The 26,112-nt window shown below is 39.6% G+C and overlaps 1 protein-coding gene across 3 annotated transcripts in view; it reads left to right on the top strand.

Annotated features, from left to right (window-relative positions):
* The window catches only part of gramd4a (GRAM domain containing 4a), a 59,768-nt gene extending 39,117 nt beyond the window's left edge, over positions 1 to 20,651 (top strand). For all 3 annotated transcript variants that reach the window (XM_022193887.2, XM_051946316.1, XM_022193888.2), the window contains 15 exons: positions 1,569 to 1,630; positions 4,566 to 4,704; positions 5,249 to 5,274; positions 5,601 to 5,692; positions 6,527 to 6,618; positions 7,414 to 7,462; positions 7,553 to 7,624; positions 7,715 to 7,758; positions 7,853 to 7,962; positions 9,165 to 9,319; positions 11,976 to 12,120; positions 12,244 to 12,337; positions 12,626 to 12,716; positions 13,312 to 13,380; positions 15,885 to 20,651. In XM_022193887.2, coding sequence (XP_022049579.1) covers positions 1,569 to 1,630; positions 4,566 to 4,704; positions 5,249 to 5,274; positions 5,601 to 5,692; positions 6,527 to 6,618; positions 7,414 to 7,462; positions 7,553 to 7,624; positions 7,715 to 7,758; positions 7,853 to 7,962; positions 9,165 to 9,319; positions 11,976 to 12,120; positions 12,244 to 12,337; positions 12,626 to 12,716; positions 13,312 to 13,380; positions 15,885 to 15,995 — 1,351 coding nt within the window. In that variant the 3' untranslated portion in view covers positions 15,996 to 20,651. The remainder of the gene's footprint in view (positions 1 to 1,568; positions 1,631 to 4,565; positions 4,705 to 5,248; positions 5,275 to 5,600; positions 5,693 to 6,526; positions 6,619 to 7,413; positions 7,463 to 7,552; positions 7,625 to 7,714; positions 7,759 to 7,852; positions 7,963 to 9,164; positions 9,320 to 11,975; positions 12,121 to 12,243; positions 12,338 to 12,625; positions 12,717 to 13,311; positions 13,381 to 15,884) is intronic.
* The last annotated feature ends 5,461 nt before the right edge of the window (positions 20,652 to 26,112 follow it).

Below are 26,112 nucleotides of genomic sequence, written 5' to 3' on the forward strand. Positions count from 1 at the left end.
ATTACCAGCACAGAAAACATGGCCTGAGGAACGTCAGAGAACGTTCAAGAGTTTGTATGGGGTGAGGTAACGTACCATGACGTGGGAGATTTCCTCAGTTAATCCCTCAGAAACTTCCAGATGGAGAAATGAATGTGAGGACAGCAGACAGTAAACATTTCTTCTAACACAAATGCTCAAGTTCCCAATTACCAACTTCTCTTGAAGTGTTAACTATCGGTGAAAAATAATTACTTTGTCTTTAGGAAACAGATTAACAGTCTCTTTTTAACATGACCAAGAAATTTAAAAACCCTCTATAGCCCACAACTCACCAGCATGTTCAAAAGGAATGGTATCTTTAAAGAAAGTCACAAATTACACAATTTATCAAAGCCAGAATCTGTCAAAAGAGAAATAATAATTCGATTTTTAAGTTTGCGGCAGTTCTTGGACTGTTTGCTGTGCAGTTGCGCTGGGAAAATGAACCAAATCTGAACTTACGATTGTGATGTTTCATCAAATACACTTTATTTTACATGTATCATTTAGAAAATTGCCAAAATTTGTACAGTTTGCACCAGAAACTGGGGCAGCTGAGAGAGTATTATTAACGCAACTGTGACCAGCAATCACATAACAAAGATTCAGGGACTCTTTGGCTGAACTGGGCTGAACTGCAGATACTTCTTAAACAGACCAGATACAAGGCAAGTATGACAACACATTAAACTTTAAATAAGGTTTAAAATATGTATAATATGTAGAAACAGTACTGCTATTTCCAGCATTGGTTTCACCTATGGGAATTTGGAAGAATGCTGTACATGTTGATTCCAGATTTTTCAATTTTTGTGAAAGAATTCATCAGAGAAATACATCTTTCTCATTGGCTTTTTTGTTGTCGATGCCAGTATACTGTGCTATATGCTAATATACTGTGTTATATTACGCAAAATACATTTTCTTTTCCTACATCTAGTCATGTTGTGCCGTTTCCACAGAGGTGCACTACTTTATCTTGCAGTGGAAAATGTGACGGGAGGGACACCCAGAAACTGCTTGGGGTTAATAGAGTTCATTTATTAAATAGGAGAGGTTAACAAGCTTGTTGAAGCAAATAAACTCTGTATGCTGTTTCCTCCTTTGACATTATTTGTTTGTATTTATGCAGATTTATTCATGTCCATGCGACCTATTTTTGCGGTTTAACTTTAGCTCCTGTTGACAGGTTTGCATACAATTACTGTGACGGCTGAATCAAAACATTGCATGGCGCTAATGTGCGAAGTTGGAGGAGAATGCGCGCTTAGTTTTGGTGCAGGCTTTCCTCTGTCACTCTTTGTTTTTGTGCTGGCATTGATCATTTTGTCGCCCATCTGCTGTGAGATTGCAGCAGTGACAGAATTGACCTCACACAGGCACATTAAGACTGGAATTGCTTCTAATCAGTCTGTCTCTGGAGGCTATGTATCTCAATGTCTTGTGTCAGCTTTCCACCGAGTAACACGTGAGCTTTCTGAGATGTTACTGCTCTGATAATACAGAAGTGAGACTTACTAACCTTCCCCCTTTTGTTTCTCTCTCAGACTTGAGGACTCTCCTCCGCAGCCTCCCCGAAAACAGCAGTCGCCCTCGAACAATGGAACAGGTAAGAACCCCGGAGGACGACCTAGAGGGAGAGTGGGTGGGTGGGAGAGCAGGAAATGAGTAGGGAAGGACTTCGACGTCTTCCGAGTGTGGGAGTCGAGCAAGCCGACAGTTTGCGTGCAGGGGAGGTGGGGATGTAGGATGTGTGCGGCGGAGTGCTCGATAGGAACAGAGTGGGTCGGAAGTGTTTGTGGGTTACTGCAGGGCAGAAAGCAGCGTGGAGTGTGCGTGACAACAGAAACACGCACTCACCGGGTGATTTCCGGTGTGCAATTGTGCAAGTATCAGGAGCAAGTAACACGCTATTCTGCTATGGAGGTTATTTGCTGTCATTACTCCTGATCCACGCTGCCAATTTCAGCGCTGTAAAATGCGTCAGCGAGGGGAGAGGGGAGCTTGTTAGCGCAATAATAGTCAGATGGTTTTTCTGTTTTGCGTGTATTTGGACTGAATAACAGGCTTTGTCATAGCTTGACTTCCAATGACCCATTCACTTTGTGTGTGTGTGTGTGTGTGTGGTTTTACAGAAAGGCAAAGGGAGGGAGAGACGGAAAGGCTAATTTTGGAAAATGGGTTATGATTGTAGATCACTTCATCTAGGGCAGACATGCCTGAGCTTTAGCTGGTATTGGAGGAGTGTGTGGGTGCCAGTGTTTTTCTGGATAGGATAATAACGTGCGTGTTTGAGTTAGTTTGTGTGGATGAAGTGGGGGAGACTGAGCAGAGTCATTTGGACTGATGAGACTGTGTCAACTACAAATTAAAACGGAGTCTAACAAAATGTGATTCACCCTACTTGAGCTTTCACTTTGCCATGAATGCATTAGCTGATAGTGTTGTTTTGTTTTTTTAACAATATTTATCTTTGCAGGGAAATCTGACCGAGCACTCAGGCTGTTAGTCAGCTGCTGCAGCTGCTCAGTACAACCACAGCAAATTGATTTACACTCAGAGGTTACACCAAAGCAGCTGAGGGTTCTTGTCTTTGCTCAGGGGCACTTCTGCAGCAGCATTTGACTGTCAGCATTATCCTCTAAGCAATGGGACAAGCTTTTTGTCCTTGTGTGCCTCTTATGCAGTGTACAGTACTAACACATTTACCAACGGCATTCTTATTTATTTTTGAAACAGGAGGTCCTTTGTTTTATGATGGCTTTAAACAGTTTATAATCCTAAATTTTTAAGGTTTAAAGCTTCTATAAATTGTCCATGGAGTTAATTTACGTCATGATATTGCTTGAACTATTCCCCTTGGAAATTAGACTTGGCCCAAATATTTAGGAGTAACTGATTATTTTTTTCCCTTTTTTGTATTTTATTTTATTGTATTCTTTATTTCTTACATGCTTTAACTTTTCTCTTGTCTTTTTTAGCTGTTTTATTTCATTTAGTTAATTATTCTATAAATCTGTGTACTCTTTATCCAACTTGTCTATCATTTTGATTAATTAGAATTATCTAAAGTTGATTACGAGTTTTTTTTTTTTTTTTTTTTTGTTGTAGCATTTGCATTTATTTTTGTAGCATAACTATTAGCTCCAAATAGTAACATAGTAAGGTAATGACAAGCCACTTGCACTTTAAGATCAACATTGCTGCTCACAAAATAGTAAGTACAGAATAGCTGATGGCGGTACATGCTAATATTTTAATGTTACATTACAACAGTTAAGCACTGCTTCATCTACTCCCTTCATTGTTGCTCTTGTGTTTTTGATTTTGAAAAGCTAATAAAAGTGCACTACACTCCAGATCTCTCTTGATTCATTAATCTCTTGATTTCTACAGCACTTTCACATGTGGAGTGATGCAGTAGCAGGACATAGGGGTGTAGTAGGAAGTGAGACTGATGAGTTAGAGAGGTGTGCTGAGTCTTAAGGTGGACTTTTCAACGTCACAAAGATGTCTCTTTTGTAACCTGAGTGGATCACCATGGTAACTAATGCTTCACAGCTAACTCGGTTATAAGAAGCACCTACCTCTCACTAGTTCTTTTCTCTACCATTTTCTCTATAAGTGATATAGATTTGCAGCAAAGAGAATATGCTACATCTGCTAACCTGTTTAGCTGTACATTAATGTCATTGAAGTCAGCTGTGCAGTTTCAGTAGCACAGATTTCATGCATCATACTGCCACAAGATCCTACATTCCTTCATTTGGTGGTGCAGGAAAGTCATAAGTCTGTTTTTACACCCAGCTGCAATGCTAGCAGTGTCAAACATACTTGGCAGCAACCAAGTATGTTTTACACTGCTAGCATTGCAGCTAAACGAACAATTATGAGAAAACTGATTTCTCTTGGCATTTATTGTTGAGAATATTCAATCATAACATAAGTTTTAATTTGATTTGGCCATAAACTAAAATGATTTGCACACATTCTGCTTTCTTTGAGTGTCAGGCCTAAATGCGTTTCTGGAGTATCATGTTTAAATGTATGAAGTTAAAAGTTTAAGGCCTCTAATGTGCAGCTGTCATGTTAGAAATAAAGTGGCTCTGTTGAGAGTGCACTGAGTCGTAAAATAACTACATTCTCCTACATAATTAACAAATTTCTACCAGAATTCCTGTCTGCCAACATTTGAAGGAACAGCACTTTATACCGTAATAAATTCCATTGACTGAAGTATGTGACATGCCATCAGTCCATTTCACGTGGAAGAACAGTCAAAAGTCCCCTTTTATGTCGGATGTAGTGTCAACTAACAAAGAAAGTTGAGCTAGAAATGCTTAGATATCATTAGATAATCACTTTGACACCAGATTCCATTGATTCAGTCTCAGTCCAATGACAAGCCATGAGACAAATGGCATTGATTGATGAGATTAGCTCAACACATGGCCATCATTTTATTTGGGCAACATTTAATTGCTGGTGCAGAGGACCAGAAGAACAACAAAAACAAGCTAACTGTATCTGTCTGTTCTCTTTAGCGGATAAACAGCAGAAGGAGGTGTGGAGTTCACGGCTGCAGAAGTGGCTATATGAGCGCTTCGGGGTTTACATCGAAGACTTCCGCTTCCAGCCGGAGGAAAGCACCGTGGAGGCCGAGGAACCGTTAAGTGCTAAAAGGTGATTAGATCTGCTGTGGAACAGAACATGAAGGGCCTGTCTTTAGGTATTGATTCTGTGGTTCTTCGATATTGTGGGGAAAAAACAGCAGCAGGGGAGCACTAAAGGTGTACGACCAAACTCTAGTCGTCACAGCGGTCAAGAATTGGTGAAATCATTTCTGTTTTCTGGAGAATAGGATCATTTTTCACACCTTGAATGTGTGTCTTGATAAAAACTATATCACACACTGCTGTGCATGTACCTTAGGCATGCACTAGAAATATACTGTTGATGACTCACTGTTCAGCTGCTTCATGATGTCCTCGGATCAGGTTTTATTTTGCTCAGAAAGGGACAGAGGACATTGGAAGGTTTTCTCTCGTTTAGTTCCTCTGCTGCTGCTTTCTCTCCTCCTCTGTAAAGAAGAGTGAGTCATGCCACTCCGATGAAAGCCGAAGTGTCGCCACCTCCTCTCACACATAAAGCAGCGTTTTCTTTGCTTGTGCTTATACGTGAGCATCTACGTGTGTTATGACCTTCACTTTTCTGTTTTTCCATCCAGGTTGACAGAAAACATGAGGCGACTCAGTAAGTATTCAGATGCACACAATTAAATAGAACTATAACGGAAGAAAATGAAGCTGCAGTTCTGTAACATTATGTATTATAGACCTAATTTTAGTTGCACAGTAGTACTCATTGTTCATTAAACATTCACAGATAAAAACATACTTCCCTCAATGAAGAATGATCTCATTTTCAGAAGTAAACATGATGTACAACAGAAACAATACTGTTCTGTCCTTTGATTTTGACTCACAACACTGACCTTCTAAAGGATAAAGTGGTTCAGAGAAAGTACATGGATGGTTGGACACGACACTGATTATATCCCTGTGCTGTTTTTATTTCAGAACGAGGAGCCAGACCTGTCACCAACTTCTTAAGGAACCTCTCCGCCTTATCTAATTGGCACTCCGTCTACACCTCAGCTATTGCCTTCATTGTGAGTGTACACTTTTCCCACTCAAAATTACTAAAACACATCTATTATGTGAATATATGTGCCGACTTTGTGGTATCTAATAATTTCTCTAAGCTCTACTGCTACAAAAGATATGACTCACTAGTGATATGTAAGGGTCTAAGGTTTAGGAGAAAAACTGTGAAAGATATAGTGTTGCTTTGACCCCATTTGATCCCACAGCCTTGGTACATGACCGGGAAGCAAAATGATGGCAAAGTAATTTCTGCTTCACAATGACAGGCTGCAGTGACTCTGCCAAAGACCGCAGAGGTCTAATCGGATCTTTATTAACATCCACAGTTCATGGTTGTGTTGAATCATCTTCAGTCCATTGATTTGTGGCCCTGGCACAGAGATCATCCTGCTTTAGTGTTCATATTTGACTCTCATAGCATTTACTGCTGCCATTATATCACCCAAAATTAAATGATTCTTCCAGGGTCAGAATAAGCTTACTAATTCTTCTTTATGTGTTCATCTTGTCATTAATTTGTCTTTGTAAAGCCACACAATTTTCCTGAGCAGAGCTCTGTTAAATGAAGCTTGTTAAATGGTGTTTAAATGGCTATGAAGAAATGCATAAAAAAACTTTAATTTGAACTTTCTGCAACCACACAGATGTTTAGTTTTCTGTCAGCATTGATAAGCTGCTGTTTTGATGAAACAAAACAGAATCAACACTGAATACAAATTCAGACGATTCATCAGCATTATTCACTAAATGAAGCTGACATCGGTCTTATAAAGCACTGAATTTAATGCATGTAGTAAAATGTAATCACCACTTTTAACACGCATTTAACTGTGTTGCAGATTTACATGAATGCTGCTTGGCATGGCTGGGCCATTCCCATGTTCCTCTTCCTGGCTATCCTGCGCTTGTCCTTAAATTACCTCATCGCCAGGTAAGTAAAACAGACATTTATTCATCGGACAAACCTGCATGAGAGGAACAGCCATCATGTCAGTTTCATTGTTACCACACCTTTGAGCTGAACACTTTCAGATTTTCAGCTCTCAGAATCATCATTTATTTAGCTTTTTGTGCAATAAAACCATATTAAACTTAAATTTTGAGGCTCCAAGTGCCGTATTTGTTCACAGAAACAGACTGTGGACTTTGAGCTACTCCGAATAGGAAGTTGGGGTCGACTTCTTTGATAGTATGCATGATCATGCCACATGCAATATATTCAATGAGCCTGTGTCTTATTTGATGGAAATGTATGATTTCTGTTCTTATTACTGACCTTTTGATAAAGAAAAATGCCTATTATTCTTTAGTAAATTTATAATCAATGAGAAAAAGTTTATTTCATCATTTTGATGCTGTCTATAATCTCTTTAAAGGGCACAAAGAATTCATGTATGAAGGGAAACCCTAACACATTCTCTTATTATTGATGGTTATAATTGCTACTACAGGAGACCAATAAACAAACAAGACAAAGCACCTGTTTTTACTCACAGCTGCAGGAGCTGGAAAACAAAATCCCTTTAAAGCCGGATATTTTGGGGATCATTATGAAAAGAGGGCACATTAGTCTTTGTCAGGCATTTGTCTGGACTCAGACTATCAAACTAGGACACTTGGTCTCCCTAAAAGTGTTGAAGACGTTGGAGATTAGTCTTTAGGCCAAATTTCATTCAAATACTGTATAAAAAATGCACATTATTTACATGTACTTCATGTTTTGCAGAGGTTGGAGGATCCAGTGGAGCATTGTGCCTGAGGTCTCTGAACCCATGGTAAGACGACTTCCCTCCTCTTTGTGAAAATATATCCACCATCAGAGGCCAGTATGTTGTTGCACTAACTCGTCGCTTTGTTTTATGCAGGAGCCTCCAAAGGAAGACTTGACTGTATCTGAGAAGTTCCAGCTTGTACTTGATGTCGCACAAAAAGCCCAGGTAGGACAAATGCTCATGGTACTTGTCAAATCAGTTCACAATGTTAAGTAAACGCTGCTTGTTCACGCGGTGCGTTAACTCTCCTTACAGAACCTTTTTGGTAAGATGGCAGATGTTTTGGAGAAGATAAAGAAGTAAGTTTTAGAAAATTGTTGAACTTTACACTTAAGAATCGGCATATAAAAGTAGGTAATGTAACTGACTTGTTTCTGTTCATTTATCCGTTAGCTTGTTCATGTGGGTGCAGCCAGAAAGTACCCGGAAACTCTACATCTGCCTGTGGGTGGCTTTCATTACCTCCTGCGTCCTGCCGTACAAACTCATGGGCTTCATGATTGGTAAGACGTGCACTAAGCTTCTTTATCCATCCGACATTCTGTACATTCTGTGTTTAGCCCTTGAAAGAATGCAGAGACTTTCACTCAATCCAGTGCACACAAACAAACGCATTCATAGAGAATTGTGTAACTCTTCTCCCTTTGCTTATGTGGGGCAGCTGCAGGCTATTGACATGTGTATCTGATAACATTAGCGACTACGTTTTCTTGTGAACAGGGTGTTTACAAACCACTGTGGGCTCATATTTCCTGTGACGACGCTTAGAGCAGAAATAATTGTTGACAAAAAGCCTCATTCAGCCGTGCGAACAGTTGGCACAGTGCGAGTCCCAAATACACGTCATTCTTCTGTCAATGAAAGGAACAACCACAATCACTGTATGTTTAGAAGCTGTATCAGACAGTTAGGTGTTGTTAATGCCACGATAAGTGTGACATTTGCAGCCTCGCATCAGTGTGGTGGTTCAACTTCAAAGATATGATTTGGCTTTAAATGTCAACCTGCTTCCAGTCCTCTCAACTCCTACTACAGCTCAGATGTTCTCTGTGAATCATATTGGTGAAATATGAAAAACAATGAAACAGTCAGAGCCTGGATTAAAAATAGTCTTCGTTTTGCTGCGTAGCGAGCTAACTACTGTGCTACACTTGTGGTAAATAGATCAGAAAAATGCTAGTACACATGGATGTGACAAGTTGTGTAAGTCCATGTGGAGAAATAACAATTCTATGACGTGGATATTTTTTCATGAACATTATGAATATTACTTGCTCCAGCCAGTCATGTTAGCTGAAAATAACCTCATCAAGCAGGGATTGACTCTTACTGAGGAATGTTCCAGGAATAATACAAAATTAAAACAAAAAAATGACACGTTTAGCAAAACTAATTGACAAATATGAATAAGTGTCAGTATCCAGGGTTACTGGCTTTATGAATATGTGATAAAATATTGAAACGTGAATCTATTGAAATCATATAAAAGATTCTGAATGATGTGAAGGGTTCAGTTTGTGATACTGACATTTAAAGTGACAGCCTTGAACTAAAAATTAAAGGACTTTAAAAGTAGGAAATGATTTAATCAGTTTTTCCACTAACTCCACTGAGGATAATTTTGTTGAAAACTTCTTCCTTTGTAGCAGTATTTTCCTTTCTTTTTTTCTTTTTTCACACCCGTGTCTGTTTCTCCTCTCTGCAGGCCTGTACGCCGGTATCAAGTTCTTCATCATAGACTTCCTGTTTAAGAGCTGTCCAAAGCTTCGGGACAAGTACGACACGCCCTACATCGTGTGGAACAGCCTTCCTACCGACCCACAGCTCAAAGAGAGGACAAACGCCAACGTATCGCGACGGGTAAGGCAGCAGAAACACATGCACATCTTCCTCAGTCACTGCCTCCTCTTGCAAGATACTGCTTTCCTAAACTAACTCTGAAATGATACAGATGATGACTTAGACTGAACCCTGTAAGACTAAATATATCACAAGTGAGAAAGAATATTTCTGCTACTCCAAGTCTTTGCTTAACCCTCTGAACCCCCAAACCTGTTGGGTTGGGTTTGAAAGGCATGTTTTGTTTACAAAATTGCCAATAGTGTAACATTTATCAAAGCCAGAAGCTCAGAACAGAGGGACTTGTTGAATTACGACAGGCCGTTCATTCAGAAAATCTAACCAAGTCTCAGCATCAAATTGTGGTATCTGATTAAATATTTTATTCTACATGTCTCAAAATTTGCCAAAAATAAATAATTTGTCCTTAGTTCATTCAGTAAAAAAATAAGAAATTTTACTGACTCATTAGGCTTTCTAAGACCGATCAAAAAGTTCATAAAGAGCTGTCACCTGAAAGCAGCTCCAGACTTGGATATGGTCTGACTTTTCAGGCCTTGTGGCAACACTTAACAACCACCGACTACACTTGAACCCAACGCTAAAAAAGCAGCTTTTCTATGAAGGGTATTTGGATGTAATGTTCTATAAATTCACTGGTTCTGGCTCTGTGGTTGCATTTACTTTATGATTTCTTTGCCTTATCTTGATACACCGGGCTATTTCATAAGTGCTTTCTGGTAACAGGTGGTGCAGCTTAGAATTTCTAAGAGTCTCAACTGCAACCAACAACTACATGACAAAAGTTCTGAGTTTTTGGCTAAACTGGGCCGAACTACAGGCTAGGTTTAGTCAGAGTAGAAACGAATTATAGAAACACACCAAAAATAAAAACAATGCAAGTAGTACAGCATTTATGGTATGTAGAGTCACCATTTTCCCAATATTAACACTGATACACACTAAGAAACACGTTGCGTATATTGGTTCTACATTTTTGAATAAATATTTGAAGAAATTCGACTTTTTTTTAATGATTTCTGACATTTCAGCTTTGTTACTTTGCACTTCATTGAGTTGTCTCTATTTCTGGCCATGGTTGTACTGCTTCCACAGAGATGCACAACTTTACATCTGAGTGAAAAATGAGCTCATAGTAAGGGAAAAAAATATGTGACGGGAGCAGAAACTACATGGGGTTTAGAGGGTTAAGCTGTCCCTATTTCTAACCTAAAACCTCGACCACATTCATACATACAGAAGCTTTGCAGTTGCATCACAAAACCTTAAGCAGCTACTGCAGTGGTGCCTTCGAGGTCCTCTGGAGATTAAACCGTAGCCTTGACTGCAGAATAGCTTTCGTGAATTCAGGTTATTTCCATAGAAAAGTGCAATGAACTACTTCAACAAAGAAGCCAACCTTTTTAAAAAAAAATCCATTCAACACATGATGGACACTTAGATGTTAGATGCACAATATATTAATGCCTGAGTGGCAGATTACTTTAGAGAGACCATCCATCAACTGCAGGTCGGGTTCAGTCTTTCATGTCGTCCCCCCACTGAAGTGTCAGTCCACCTCCCACTGACCTCCTGTGGTGGAGCACAGAGAACAAAGACATCTATAAAATATCAAAATATCGCCCCTCCACTGTCTCCTCTCATTGTGTGGATACCGCAAAGTGTGTGTCTGACATGAATGGCCTCAGTCACAGGTTTACTCTGTCGTTTCTCCCTCTCAGCTGTCTGCCAGTGAGAAGGTAGGGGCTCTGGTGTGTCTCCCTTTGGTTCCTGTACTGTGCCTGGGTGTGCTGCCAGCTCACCTCAAAGCCTGTGTGCGATGCATAACACACCTTAGGACTTAGAATGGATCAAAATGTCATAACAGCACATAGTGTGCATTTTCAAATCCTCCCTTTGTGCTTTGTAACATTACAGTGAATTGTTTCGTCTGTATGTACTCGATTTAACAAGAGACATTTTTGATCCATTGACATCAATGCTCTGTGAGAAGTAGCAGCGTGTTTACCGAGTAGCTAATCTGCACATAGAACAGACCCTTGATCGATGTAATTTCATGTTAGCTCATTAAATCCTTCCTCTTCCCATTAGACAAAGTAATTAACCCCAAGTGTAGCTGCTGTTAGTGTTTATAATGTTGCTTGATTGCCTTCAACTGTTTTTAACAAATATTTATGCAGGCCTGATCAAGATAATAATCCCTCCAAGTATGGATTGTAAAAAAAAGATCAGCATTTCTCTCAAACTAACAAGTATTGTTGGTCTGCTGACTGTCTGAACTGTAGCAGATGCTGATTGAATGAATGAATGATTGAATTGTGGCCTCACTATCTGCTTTGCACGTCACACCTGAGCCTGCAGCAAAGAAGTGCACACGCAGCGATGCACTAAATGCAATATTGAAAAGTGGAGGAGCTGTTTTAAGTTTGGCCACTTGGTTCTGAAGCTGTAATTCAAGCAAATGTGCACAGATGTTGACAGTAATGCAAAATATTTCCCCCTTTTCCCTCCTCATATGTTCACTCATCATCACATCCTCTTCTTTTCTTCCACGCTGTCTTCATTTTGCTGCCTTTTTTCCCCACCTCTGTCCTGTCGTTCTGTTTCCTTCTCTTTTTTTGTCTTCCTCCCGTCTTCGTTTTTCGTCTTTCTCCAGGTTCAGCCGGTGGTTTCGCGAAGCAGCCTCGCCACAGTCCCATGTGGGGTGAGCAGAGAGGAGGAAACGGGTCGTTCTCACAGCACCAAAAAGGGAGCCTTTCATGAGATCTTCAACCTGCCGGAGTCGGAGCGCCCTCTGGCGGGTAAGGAGACTTACTACAGCTTAATAAAGAAAGATTAGACCTGTTTCCATGTCGAATAATTCCTAGTTTGACGTCAGTGCAACCTGAAATTGTGAGCTAAAATCAGCTTGTGTGTGTTCCCAGTGTGTGAAAACGGCTGGAGGTGTTGTTTAATAAACCGAGACAGGAAGATGCCCACAGACTACATCAGGAACGGAGTGCTTTACGTCACAGAGAAGTAAGTGGAACATCTGTCTCTCAGGAGAGCATATTTTATCGGAGTTCCTCTTCTCTCCTACAGCCAGGGAGTGGTTGCCATTTTATACCGCAACTTCTCTCCTAAGTATCCATCAGTCAGTTGACAGTACATCGAGCAGGACAGCAGTCCTCCTGAGAATATGTCTCCTCTTCAAACCTTTTCACTTTGTTGAATATGACTGACAAGAAGTCCATTGAGTTTGTCGTCTGTTTTGCTGCCCTTGTTTTTGTGATGACTCTTTCACTGAGGTCTCTTTCTCTCCTTCAGCTACTTGTGCTTTGAGAGCTCCAGCTCCAGATCCAGCTCCTCCAAGAAGAATAAAGTCATCAAGCTGGTGGACATCACCGACATACAGAAGGTAATCGCAGTAAATCATGAGCACAAGACTTAAATACGCTCCTGTCAGTGAATTATTATGCAACTAAACATGTGTACCTAAACTGTGTGAACCCCAAGCAATTCCCAGGCTTTTTAAAACTCAATTTTGGTCACATGACTGTTGGTTGCAGCAGAGTCACTAATGGCTTCACAGTTTTGCAAAAGGGAGCAGAATTTTTAATTTCCCACAGAATCTTATAGAAAATGGGTTATTTTCAATGATTTAAAACAAAAGACACGTGTAGAATAGTGATTTTGCTGAAATACAGTCCTATTTTAAGCTTAGATTTGTTTATTTTTCCCCAGACACAAGCAAAATGGACACATGATTAGTTCAACAACAGTCATAAAGTTACTTTTTTTTTAAAGTTTCCATTTGTGACAAATTTTGCCTTTAAAAAAAAAACATGCCTTTCAAACCTGGCAGTGTGTTTTGGGGTTCAGAGGAGTAATATCTGAACGGTTTGTATGTTTTCACTAAATCGTTGGTATTTTTTGTGGATTTAAATGTAGTTACATGTACATTCATGATGACATGTTGTGAAACTAGTAATGTCTTCTTTTCTCTTCCACAGTACAAAGTGTTGTCAGTCCTCCCAGGAAGTGGGATGGGCATCTCCATAGCGACTCCCTCCACTCAGAAGGTACAGACTGTAGCACAAGCAGGCCAAGTTTGCTTTACTAAGTTCATAAAGAGTGTTTTAAATCACAGACACTGTAGACTGGAAGCTTTAATTTATGCAGAGAATTTGCGTAGTGTCTGCTGTAAGTGTTTACCACGTCTGACGGTTTTATGATGAACTGCGACACACTTAGAAAAGTTCCAGCCTTGGGTTTGTTGTTACCTCCTGTAAATGTGGTTGGTTCTTTCCATCAGCTACATGAATGTCATCAGTAACCCTCCAGCACTACTTTTCATTTTCGTTAATATTTTATAATGCCGAAAAAGTTCAGATATGAACTGTTGGGGGTTTTCAATAGGCTTTTCAATTAATGTGTAATTTATTGAGAATAAGCAGGATCTAACTGATAGAATCTGTGAACATTTTGTCTCACTGAAGTACATAAAGAAGAGAAGCATGTTCAAGAGCAGTGGTTAGATTGGAACTAAAACAAAAGTTAATATTAATAATGTATTCTGTACAGTGTGTAACTACACATACAGAAAGATAAGCATATAGTTTGAATTTGGTTTTTAATCATCAGAAATTTGAACTAGTGAAGCTTTGCACATTGGCAGCCCCAAGTGGAAACACAAGGTACTATAGAAATCTTCAGGGTGTCAGATATTCAAACGTGTGATTAGTGTGTTTATTTTTGCTTAATTATTCTTAGTTATTATTTGAGGTAACAGTTGTAGTGATTATTTGCAGCAGTTTCAGAGTAAGTTATTGTTTTTATGAATCACTGCTGTGTGCTGCAATTACTCACCAGAGAACAAAGTTGCTGTCAAATTCCCATGCAGCTAGCCTAGCCGCGCTAGACAACCCACGGCAACGAATTTAATTCTCTGCCAGGGTGGGTCTAGTTACCCTCCATAAGGCTCAAGGTTGGATTCTCCTAAAACTGACCGGACCAATCACCATGAAGTGTAGAGTCAGAAGGCGGGCGTAACGAAGTGACGACAGAGGCGCGACGATTCTGACAGAAACAACCGGCGCACAATAAACAGTTATCTTTCGACTCTGCTTTGGCCACAGCCCTTAAAGATTTGAAGCTAAAATTCAACTTGAAAGATAAACAAAGGACGACACTGAAGTGTTTCATTGAGAAGAAAGACGTATTTGGACTTATGCCGACGGGATATGGCAAATCCTTAATATACCAGTTGGCTCCGCGGCTCCGCTGGTTGGGAAGCTAATGGGACTTAGCCACAATCCGCCGGTGCTCTCGGAACTACGTCAGCCTATTCGTTGCGTTGATTGGTTGTATACCTACCCAATTGCTGCAGAGGGATTTGATAGACAACCTTTTAGCCCGCCTCCCTCCCTGTCGAGCATGCCTAGACCCTTGTGCCGTCAGAAACATGGGATCTAGCATGGCTAGGCTACCATGCAGCCACAATTAGGTGTCTTTTTTTAGGTAAATAAAATGATTAATTGTTTCTTAATGAGTTGAGAAAATTCATTAGTTTTTATAAACCATTTCATTATCTGACAAATGCATCATCTCAAAGCTGGAAGCAGGGCTGTTTGTCTCGGCACATGAAAGAACATTTTGTCAAACCTCGAATAGTCTCCCTCTGAGCCTTTAGTTGTTTGAGATCCTCTGACAGGACTTGACTAAGTGTTAATAATTCTTGTCACCAAAGCTGACCGGGCCTGTCAGCTGTGGGACTCCCTGTTGGACTTTTATTTCTCTTCTTAAAATCATTTTTGGTTTTTCTTAACACTCCTTTTCACTACAATATTAAGTCCTGCACCTACAACAGAAGAACCAGGAGTTGAAGTATAGAGAACTCAGTAATGTCCGTTTCATACGCCAAACTTATAATGCAAGAACATAAATTAGCTAAAAAAGAAAAGAAGAAACGAAAGTTTTCGATTGACCTGGAATAAACATGTCTATAATTTTTACGAATGCCCATAAATGTTACCAATAGCAGAAAATATCATGACTTTACATGGTATAGATTATTTGTCTCATGACTTTAATTGGACGTGTAGAATAAAGTGATTTTGATTAAATATCAAGATTTTTAGCTTAGATTTCGTTGTTTTTCCTGAGTGAAATCTGACTAAGACTCTGTTTTTACAGTATTTTCATCTAGTAAATGATGTAATTTTTATGATTTACAAAAACAAACTTGCCTTTGTAACCCACTGGTCGGTTTTGGGGTTCAGAAGGTTATTAGATGGCATTTGTGTTATTTATTTTTAATTATTTAACCTCGTTACACCTAAAATTCTGGTTGTTTTTATTGTATAGCGCTTACAACTCTTTGTGAAAGATGCTTTATAAATAGATTTTATCATTATAATTTTGGACACCAATCAATATGTTTTAGAACTGTAATTGTGCAAATATAACAAACTAATGAGAACATTCCTCCTGGTCGTAGTGGTTTTTCTAGTTTTGTTTATTGATCCAATGCAGCTTTAATTGGGGCAAAAACCTCATCTAATGATTGCATCTGTCTCCCCTCCAGCCACTGGTGTTTGGTGCCATGATCCACAGAGACGAGGCCTTCGAGGCCATCTTCACCCAGTACATGAAGATCATGACGACCACCAAACCACCGGCCAGCGCTGAGCTCTGAACGTCCTCCATCCCAGCAACACACCTCCTCACTGGGGCTGAAATCTGAGGCCGACATCCCGCTGAGCTTCATCTGGACTGAAGATACTCAAACTCCACACTCTCCCGCTGAGCTTGAGCCTCCTCCTCACCTTCTGACGGTCCGGTTGTGATTGGCGGATTTCCCCAATTTGGGCCGCGGCGGAGGAGATTCGTGGGCGTTTAGTCACACTCCTCGTAGGCGTCGGACAACATTTTCTAACCGAGAAGCGAGGACCAGTGTGGTTTTTATCAATCAGCAGAAGGCCGGTGGAGGAGGCTGGTTCTCCTCCCGCCTCACTGACCAACCAACAAGCCCACTGGTTTCCTGACTTACTTGTTTCTGTGTTTGCATGTGTGAGTGTGTGTGTGTGTGTTAAAGGTCTTAAACTGCATCAAGTGGCTTTTTTGGGGGGGGTTTAGTTTTTGTTTTTTCCTCAGTGGCGTGACGTCTGCTGTGGTCGGAAGATTTTAAGAAGCGCTCGACCTGGATGTAAAAAGAATATCAATAAAAACAAAACAAAAAAAGCAGGTTTAAAAAAAAGTTTGAACTGCCAGCCATGTGTAGGAACAAACACGCAAGTTTTAGTTTTATGATTCACGGCAACCATCGAAATATTTAAAGTGGCCGACCGGTGCCCGACAAAACCTGTAGGAGCGTGTGAGTGGTCAGTGAGTGTTGTTTTTTTCTTTTTAAATGTGTATTCTTAGCTGTGAAAACGTCAGATTTGACTGACACACAGCCTTTCTGTTAGTTTACATTGTTGCTGTCTAGTTTGTTTTTTGTTCCTCCTCCTCTTTTGAGACGCATTTCAGCAGCGACAGTCTCAAAATAACAGAAGAAACATTCGCTGCTTCCGTGTTCGTGAATCGTGCAGTGAACTAAAAAAAAATGCCTTCATTTTTTTTTTTTTTTTGTCTTTGTAACAATCAGCCTTTTTTGGACGGTGGTAAAAAGGAGAGCACAACACTGACGGCTGCTTAGAAACGCAACGCAGCGAGAGAACATAACTATTTCGAGGCACAATCTGTACATAAGTCGAGAGATTTTTCATTTTCCAATCGCTGGTGTTCTCCCCGCACTTTACTACAAGTGGAGTTGTTGACGTTTTGGAGGTAGTGAATAGATTTCAAACGCTACTTCAGCTGGTCAGTGCTGACAACAGTTTCTCCCACTTAAACGGTGTGTCTCTTCTGTCTGACTACTCGAGACTTTCTGGTCTGAGTGCAGCACAATTCAGGCTGAGCACGCTGAGTTCAAAGCAGACAACCTTCACACTGACCAGAAAGGAAGAAAAAGTACTTTAAAATGAAATGTAGCCACCATCTGGCCCATAGAGGCGCTTCAGACGTTTGAGAGGATGGGGAAAAAAAAAAAAAAAAAGCCCTGATCATCCAAGGCCAGAGCAGAAATACAGCAAATATTCTAACTGGGTGAGAAGTGCTCAGAAAGGTCAGGTTTTTTGAGGTTACATAAGCAGAAATATAGATTCAGGATTTACGAGCTGCCTAATTATTTGATTCTTTCTGTAACGCCGCAGCGCTTCCAGATCATCTAAATGTAGGCGCTTTTTTTGTGTTTTTTGGTAGTCTATGGAGTAAGCGGACAAAGGTCTAGAATATTTCAGCGTCACTTTATTTTAGACGCCGCTCACCACAACAAAGCTGGTCTTTGTTCTTGCGGAACGGCTCGATACGTAGAAAATTGTAATGCCAAACTACATCAGACACTTTATTGTGTTTTTTGTGAGACTAATGAAGACAAGATGCAGGACCGGAAGGTCACGATTTCTCTTTGGATGTTTTTTTTAGTCAGTAGAGTAACTCCTATCTACCGAACGCCCAGCAGCACAAGCTTTAGTTTCCTTGTAAATCTTACAGAAACACTGTTAAAAAAGGGGAAACCTTGACATTTGACTTTGACTCTAGTCTGGTTTTACTCACCGACCACCTCAAGAAGGATCATTTCTGTTAACTGCCCTTAAAATGTCAAGGCTTCTCTTCGATCTATACAAGTCCTCTTGTCATCATTATGAATCAGCTGGATATGAAGTTGCCACCGATGCAACGGACCGGTTCAGACATTCTGGTTATTTTTAGTTGAAACTAATTAAAGGATGGATATTTTTCATTCACATCCATTCGTATGATTTGAGCCTGTTGTGAACAGGCTGCTTTCCCAGACATGGATTTCTATTTTTGTTGAGGAATAAATTTGATCCATGATCGGGGGGAAAAACCTGTCGAATACTTAGATCAGGTGAAATCAATGATTAAACGCTGTCTCACTGTGTGATTGGATGGCTCGTCGTAGTCTTAATGCTTTTACCTGAAGCCTTTTTTTGTAATCTGTTAACTCTGACGATCGACTGGAACACGGCCGTCACTCAGATAAAGCACAGAATGTATCATGCTCTAAACGTCTAGGGTTGTTGTTTTTTTCTTCTTTTTTTTGCCAAACTTTTGATTTTCTGTCTGCCATATTCTGCCTACGCTCATGTTTACAGAAGGTTGTAAAAATGTTTTGTTCGGTTTTTTTTTTAAGTACCCAGTTTGAATTCCTTTGAGTCTGGAGTTATGAAGACTGGACTGCTGTTTCTGAATGAATGTCTCCGCTCTCATTGGCTCCACACCGCTCATGTGACCGTCTCTGCTGACCAATAGGAAAACCATAGTGACAACAAGAGCAGTATTTTAAACCGCATGTAAACTGTCATATCCAACATTTTTGTTCTATTTTAGTGGAAATAAACACCAGACTTGCATTCTTTATGCAGAGCAGAGACACGACAACATCAGTGTTTTTGACAGTCCAGTGACAGGATGAAACTTTTGGAAAAGCTGCAGAAATGGAGCAAAAGTTTGATTCCCGCAGTTTTAAAGTGATGCACATGGCTTGTAGAAACACTTCTTGCTTTCTTACTGAGAGTTAAATGAGAAGATTGATGCAACTGTTAATTTTATGGTGACTAGAGCTGCACGATATTGAGGGGAAAAGTGATATTTTTTTCTACAGAATAAACATTGTAATGTGAAAAAACAGTACTTTCCATCAGATGACTTGAATATTACTATTTTGAAAGATTTAATCCTTCTAGAATAATGGGGTGGTTCTGTAGACGAGTGCATCTGCATTGAAAATAAAAACTAAACCAGTTTTCAATCTTTCTCATCAGGTGTAATTTGACAAAATTGTGTTTTGCTTTGAAGGTTTGTGGTGGTGATTTAAATGTTCCATCAAATTGTTTCTTCCTATAGTTGCAAGATGCTTCAACAGAGTCCCCGTTTTTGATCATCATCCTTTCTGCTGCTGAAATAATTACATAAAGCTGACTTTGCATCTCATTTTAGCAACCGGATCGCTTTACTCCTTCACTCGTTTTGCTGTGCACATGTAAATGACCAAATCTGTCTTACAAATTTAGCTCAAATTAGGGTCAGTTCTATTCTATCAGACACTTCTCTTGTAGATAAGTGACGAAAAATAAGAACTGCATGAGGGTTCTTTCTGTAACGTATTTTTTTTTCACATCACACTTGTTGCATTTGTAGATTGCAGCGTTGACGCAAAAACGATGTATCATGCAGCCCTAACTGGGACTTCTGTTGCCTTTAAACAGAGCCACATTAGCCGCTTCTGTTGTTTTCTGCTATGCTATAAGCTAACAGGCTGGAAAGTAGGAATCACTTCACGAGTTTAAAGACTTTTCTAAGCTAACTTTGCACCAACAGTCCAGGCTGCAGCACCTGCTTTCAGTTAGAAATTAAAACCCTGTAAGGTTAGCCTCTCAGCTGCATTCTTTATGTGATTAACTCATGCATATAATTAACCCAAAAGACTCACATGTGATCTGTCGTGGCGCTAACGACAGCACAGAGCTTAAATTCCCGCTAAGAGGTGAAACATCTTCTCGAAATTCGATCTATGTCTATTTACATCCTGACCTGGGTGACTCTTGTACATACAAACATGACATTTTCATTAATCTTCTCATCTGACTCTGGGCAAGAAAGCAATTAAGTGCATTTTCTGAAAATGTTAAGATATTCCTTTGAAGTTTGGAATGGTTAGCTGCGCATGCTGCGTGCTTTCTCAGACAGAACAGTGTGAGGCTTTCGCTGCTCTCAGAAAACAGTGGTGTTGTCTCGTCAAGGTCCCTCCAGCTGGTGTCCTCGCTGTAGTATTGAGTGTGTACTTCCTCTTACTGTGCGTAGAAGTGGATTTCTGAAAGCGTTTGTGCAGAACTTCACTGTCCCGGAGCTCATTTAGGACAAAGTCAAAAGGAAACAGCCTGAATGTGACGTGACGACTGCAGTGAATTAAACAGATTCGGCTCCTGTTTTGTGGACCGTGACAGCTCTCATAATATTTGGTCAGTTAATTGCAAATTAAAGCCTAAGTGTTACTGGGAAACACTGCAGTCATTACAGTGAGTAATTAATTTGTCATCTGTGACAGTGGCTATAATGGCTTCCTCCTTTCTTTTTGTTTTTTTCTTTTTCTTTTTGTCAAAGAGGAATTTGTATACAAATTACTGTACAGTGAAGAAAAACAAACCACTGAGTTTTTAAAAGACATGTCTATTGTAAAGGATAATGTGATGTACATTTTTTAATTTAAGTAAATGAATTTAAGGTATTTTGTGTGCCTCTTGTCTCCTTCTTTTTAAAGCTGCAGTACCTCACTGCCGCCACATGAGGTCACTGTGAGACTTCCCATCAGCCTTAATTGCGTTTTCTCATTTTCTTCTCCTGTCCTCGGAGAGTTCGGGGGTCAGGGTGAGCTGCCCGACCTTCTCACTCAAGGATTTTCTCTGCCGTCTGTGCGGGAATAAGAAAGTAGGTGATTTGACACTTTCTACATGCCTCACCGCTCTCGCTCTATTTCATAGTGATTGGATGGCCGTGGAATCAATAAGGAGGTAGAGGGAGATGTGTGTGCCTTATATCTCACTCCTGTGACCTCCGAAACAAAATATTAAGACCGTTTCTGGCATGGCCCACATTTATTTTATCCTCGTATACTGCACGGATCGGATTAGGAGTGGAGGAGAATGAAAAATCATTCCTAGGTAGATACTGTGCCTCAGGGCACTTAGATCATACAACATTTCATACAATAAGAGTGCCGAATTCGCAGATTATACTCACAGTCAGTTGAAAAAACAAACAGGTGTAATCAATTAGTGGTTCGTCATTTAAAAGGACAGTAGTTTCTGGATAACTAAAACGAGCTGTAATGAAATCAGTCATTAACAGAATCTGATATTTTTCAGCATTTTTTTTTTTTTTTGCCACAGCTGTGTACAGAAATCAATTTTTTTAAATAAATTGTTTCATTTTTTTACTATTTATCTTGCAGATTTTTTCAATCTAAAATCCGTAAATCTCAGTAAATTTACAAAAACAAGCTTAATTCACTCATCTCAAATAACTTTACCTATAACTTTGATTTTTTTTAAATTATTTTTTACTTGAAACGACTAAAATACTTTAACAAATATATTTTAAAATTATATAAATATTTCCTTTTTATAAATTCAGCATTTATCAAGTACTGTAAATTTATTTCTAAAATTAGATTAATGAAAATTCCCAGAAAAAGAATAATTAGTTGTGCAATTTTATGTAGATTTGTTTGTTAAATGAGATGTTTTTACAGCAAACGTGTTAAATGAATGCATTTTCACTGATGTATGATATCTAGAGGCATTGGTAAAGTGTAAAAATATAATTGTTATAATTATTTATGTCAGTGATCTATCTAAGAATATTTAATTATTATTGTTGTTGCTGTTACAGGTTATTTTATTGTTTTTAAATATAAAATAGCCTTTATTAAATAATGAAAAGCTTTGAAAACATAGACGCAATACAATATAAAATTGAAACAGATTTTTTTTTTAATGGAAAATTACTGTTTAAGAGATGGCTATTTTTATTAGACAGTACTTTTGCAGTTTTTTTAATTATTTTTTTGTTTTTAATTGTATATATGTGTATGTATTATTATTTTTGTTATTATTATTTTGGTATACTGAATCTAAAAAGTATTTATGTGCCAGCATGCCATCAAAACACATTTCAGTGTTTTTTACCTGCTAAACTAATGGAGCATTTAAGAAAAAAATCTTTCCTTGTTTATTTTTCCAAGTGGCTGAACTCAGATCTATTCAACTGTCAAAGCTCTTAAGCGACATACCTCGGCTTGATGTTGACACATGCAGCTGTTTTGTCTATACATCAGTCCTACACTTAGCCCCAATTTAGTATAAAAGCTGCCTTTTTGCTTCTTTTTTCAGGTTGCAGATGACAAGTTCTCTTTGTGTTACAGGAGGCATGAAGTCCATATTACTGGATTCAAGCTGGGAAAATGAAAAGTCTGTCTGTGAGCCCTGATCGCGAGGTGACACCTGTCATGTTATTTGTGTTTCTGTGCAGGCGGAGGATGTGACTGAACATGAAAAAGCTGCGAAACGTTCTTCTGTAGGTATAATGCGCAGCGCTGTGGGAGGTGCAGAGTTAAGCTGCTCTTTAATCCAATTTACATTTTGATTGAGGTGTGATTATTTTCGCGTCAGACTCTTTCCTCTATATATGACAGAGAGAAACACTGAAAGTTCAACCGGTTATGCTGATACATTCATTTCAGTTCAACAAAAAATCAAGACATTGTTCATCTTCAAGGACTGAAAAGTCAACCAAGAAAAGCAGTGTTTCATCCTGAGCAGATTTCCTGCAGACGACTCATCAAAGCTCAGAAACGCACACCGTCCCTGAACACACCGTTATTGTCTTTTAAGAGAAGCACCTCCTTCACTGATCTGTGCTGTCTTGAATTATTCCCTCACTTTCTCCCTTTGCTCACATAAATGCTCTATTTCAAGACGATGCTAGAGAAGCGGTGTCGTGAACTTTCCCACAGTTTAAAACGACTCTCTGTAAATGACACCTCGGAGTCACTCGGAGACCCGCTGCTGCTTTGCTTGATGGATCTGGTGTATTTTTAGTCGGCCCAAAAGAGACTAACGTGGCACCATTTACCATCGATGGAGCGGTGACACAGTTTGACAGCTCAGCTCTGTCTCCTCGTCCACGCTGGGACGTGGTTGCACTTAATTGCTGTGTGCACAGCTCAGAAAAATACCCTTTTTGGTATCATTTAAACTTCTCCTTTGAGTCCTTTTTGGCACAAATCTTAAAAAGTTGCAAACTACTACAGAGCTAGCTAGCTACAAGTGTACATATCCTACATTTAACCAAGTTACACCACAGATTGACCAAAACGCCGATTGCTCACATGCACCTCGGCCTCAGCTTACCCAAAGGTTATCATGAGACTGCGAAATTGACTAATTAATCCATTATTCTGTCAACTGTGGTTGGTTCAATGTGAAAGGTGCTGCTCCTTGCTCTGGAACCTTTTCACATCTTTTAGCTCTTTGTTTTTGTTCAGTATTAGTTCCAATTATGGTATATCACTCAGTAAAAAAGTACAGAAAATCCACTCAGCTAGAGATTTGGGGACATCCCAATATAAGGAATTGCAATACTCCAGACTAAAAGTTGTAAATTCATGAGCCAATTGTTTAGCTTCACTTCACGACAAGATCCTATTTTTACCATTGTGCATTTGAAAGAAGGCAGTCCTATAGACTTAATTTAACTGAGTTATAGGACATGTCCTGGTCAAAAATAACTCCAATGTGCCTGACAGTAGTGTTGTAATGCCATCCTGAGTACGTATCTGGTTACAAAGTGTGTGTTTCTGAGGTGTTCAGGGCCAAATAAATAACTTCAGGTTTGGTCACCTTGACTTTTATGTCCTTAAAACCTTAAATAACTTATTTCATCTGGCGGTATGCATGAATGTAGCTCCATGTCATCTGCATAGAAGTGAACATTTGTGCAGTGTTTCTTAACAATATTGACTAAGGGGAGCATTTACAAGGTAAATAATATCGGTCCTAGCACTGAACCCTGTAGAACTCCATAAGTCTTTTTGGTGATCTGAATGAACTCCATCCATCCTCTATACACCGCTTTATCCTCACTAGGGTTGTGGGGGTGCTGGAGCCTATCTCAGCTGACTCGGGCGAAGGCAGGGGACACCCTGGACAGGTCACCAGTCTGTCACAGGGCTACATATATAGACAAACAAGTACACACACATTCACACCTACGGGCAATTTAGAATAGTCAGTTAACCTCAGCATATTTTTGGACTGTGGGAGGAAGCCGGAGTGCCCGGAGAAAACCCATGCATGCACAGGGAGAACATGCAAACTCCATACAGAAAGATCCCAGGCCCAGGCCGGGACTCGAACCAGGGATCTTCTTGCTGCAAGGCGAAAGCGCTAACCACTATGCAACTGTGCAGCCCCCTGAATGAACTGATAACTATTATTTAAACCAAGCTATAGTTCTTTTAATCTCAATGACTTGTTTGACTCTTTAATAAAATGCTATGATCAGTTGTAGCAAGACAAGTGTAGAGAGTCCACTGTCTGAAGTTGACAGAAGGTTATAAATGATGTTCACCAGTTCAGTAACTGTGCTGGTTTCATAATTGATTTGTAGCAACTTTTTCTAAGAGTTTTACAAAGAAAGGGGAGTTTGCATATAGGCCTACAGTTGGCTAAAACACTGGGGTCACGATAGACAGAGGTTTCATTACAGCAATGTTAAAAGCCTGTATTCTGTTAAAGATCAATAGATTTGGAAAGATTTTATTAAAGGAAAAATATCATTGAGCAGTCTAGTTAGCTTGGGGTCTAACAGACTTACAAAGGCACAGCCTATGACTGAAAATCCGTAACAGTTCTGGGAAAGATGTGATGGATTTTTTCTTCAATTGTTACAATTCTATTTTCAAAGCTTATCCAGCTCGAGATGAACGTCAGCTCACTTGTTCTTGAAACAGGCGACAGCCTGAAGGGCTAAAAAAAAAAAATTGTAATTCCAAAAACTGCAGTTCCTCAAATGTCCACTAGAGGCTGCCTTTAAAAGTGAGTCAATCCCCATAGAGCTAAATGTTAAAATGCTAAGCTTTACATCAGAAATAAACATGCTTATAATCTGGTACAAATAACTGTTTTAGCCTCTTTAGCTAATTTTCTCATTCATGACAACTGTATATAGCTTGCCATTTTATTTATAATAATGCTCGAAATATTATATCATAGCTATTTTTGGATTAGCCAGGAGATAGGACACCACAGTGAGCTTCAAAGCCTCTCTTTAGGAATTTTACAGGAGACATTTTGTCCTTCAAAGTTAAAGTCAATGGCTCTGAGCTACAAACTAATTCTAGCGATCACTGTGCTGTGCTAATGTGATACATTTTGCCATTTGTTTGTGCAACTCACAAAGTCAGGACGTCACAAAACAGATTAGATGACCTACTTCAAACTTTATGCACATTTTAGCCTCTTTAATAGCAATGTTGTGTAGTGCAATGTTAAGGAGGACAGTCATTCACCCGAAAAAGCATTTCGCTGTTAATGCTCAGCAGAAGCTCTTGTTTCTTTCACTTAAGTCATTACATGGTTCACCTGCACAGGTGTTTTCACTCATGTGGCCTAATGAGACCTGCTCTGTGGGAGCATGCAGAGTGTACTCCACGGTCAGAGCTAAACTTGCACTTTTGAGGGCAGGACAACTTGTGTGTTTCCTCTATAAAAGTTAAGTACGTGGACTTTGGTGACTGTAATTCCCTGAACCTGAGCAGAGCTTTAATCAGGCACAAGAAAAACATCTGCAGCTGTGTATGGTGAGGTCAGGTAGATACACAAGTTTCCTTTATTTACATTAAAATTCAAGGATTTGCAGTTCAGTATGAGGAGCTGCAGGAGTTAATATGGAACTTTGACATGTCAAAGCCTGTGTTTTTGATGTCTTTGAAAGCAAATGGATACATTTTTGAGGCTTTGTGTGTCTGTTTAAGTTGACATTCGGTAGTTGTGGTGGGTTGAGGTGACCTCTGAGTCTCTGTGGTTGGCAGTGTGAGCGTGTGCTGCAGTGGAGAGGACATCAGTCATTAGTTAAATGTTGAAATGATGCTTCCCCTAAAGGATAGCAGGCCATTCTGGCTATAACTC

The sequence above is a fragment of the Acanthochromis polyacanthus genome, chromosome 1, assembly GCF_021347895.1.
Source record: "Acanthochromis polyacanthus isolate Apoly-LR-REF ecotype Palm Island chromosome 1, KAUST_Apoly_ChrSc, whole genome shotgun sequence".
NCBI classification, from domain to species: Eukaryota; Metazoa; Chordata; class Actinopteri; family Pomacentridae; genus Acanthochromis; species Acanthochromis polyacanthus.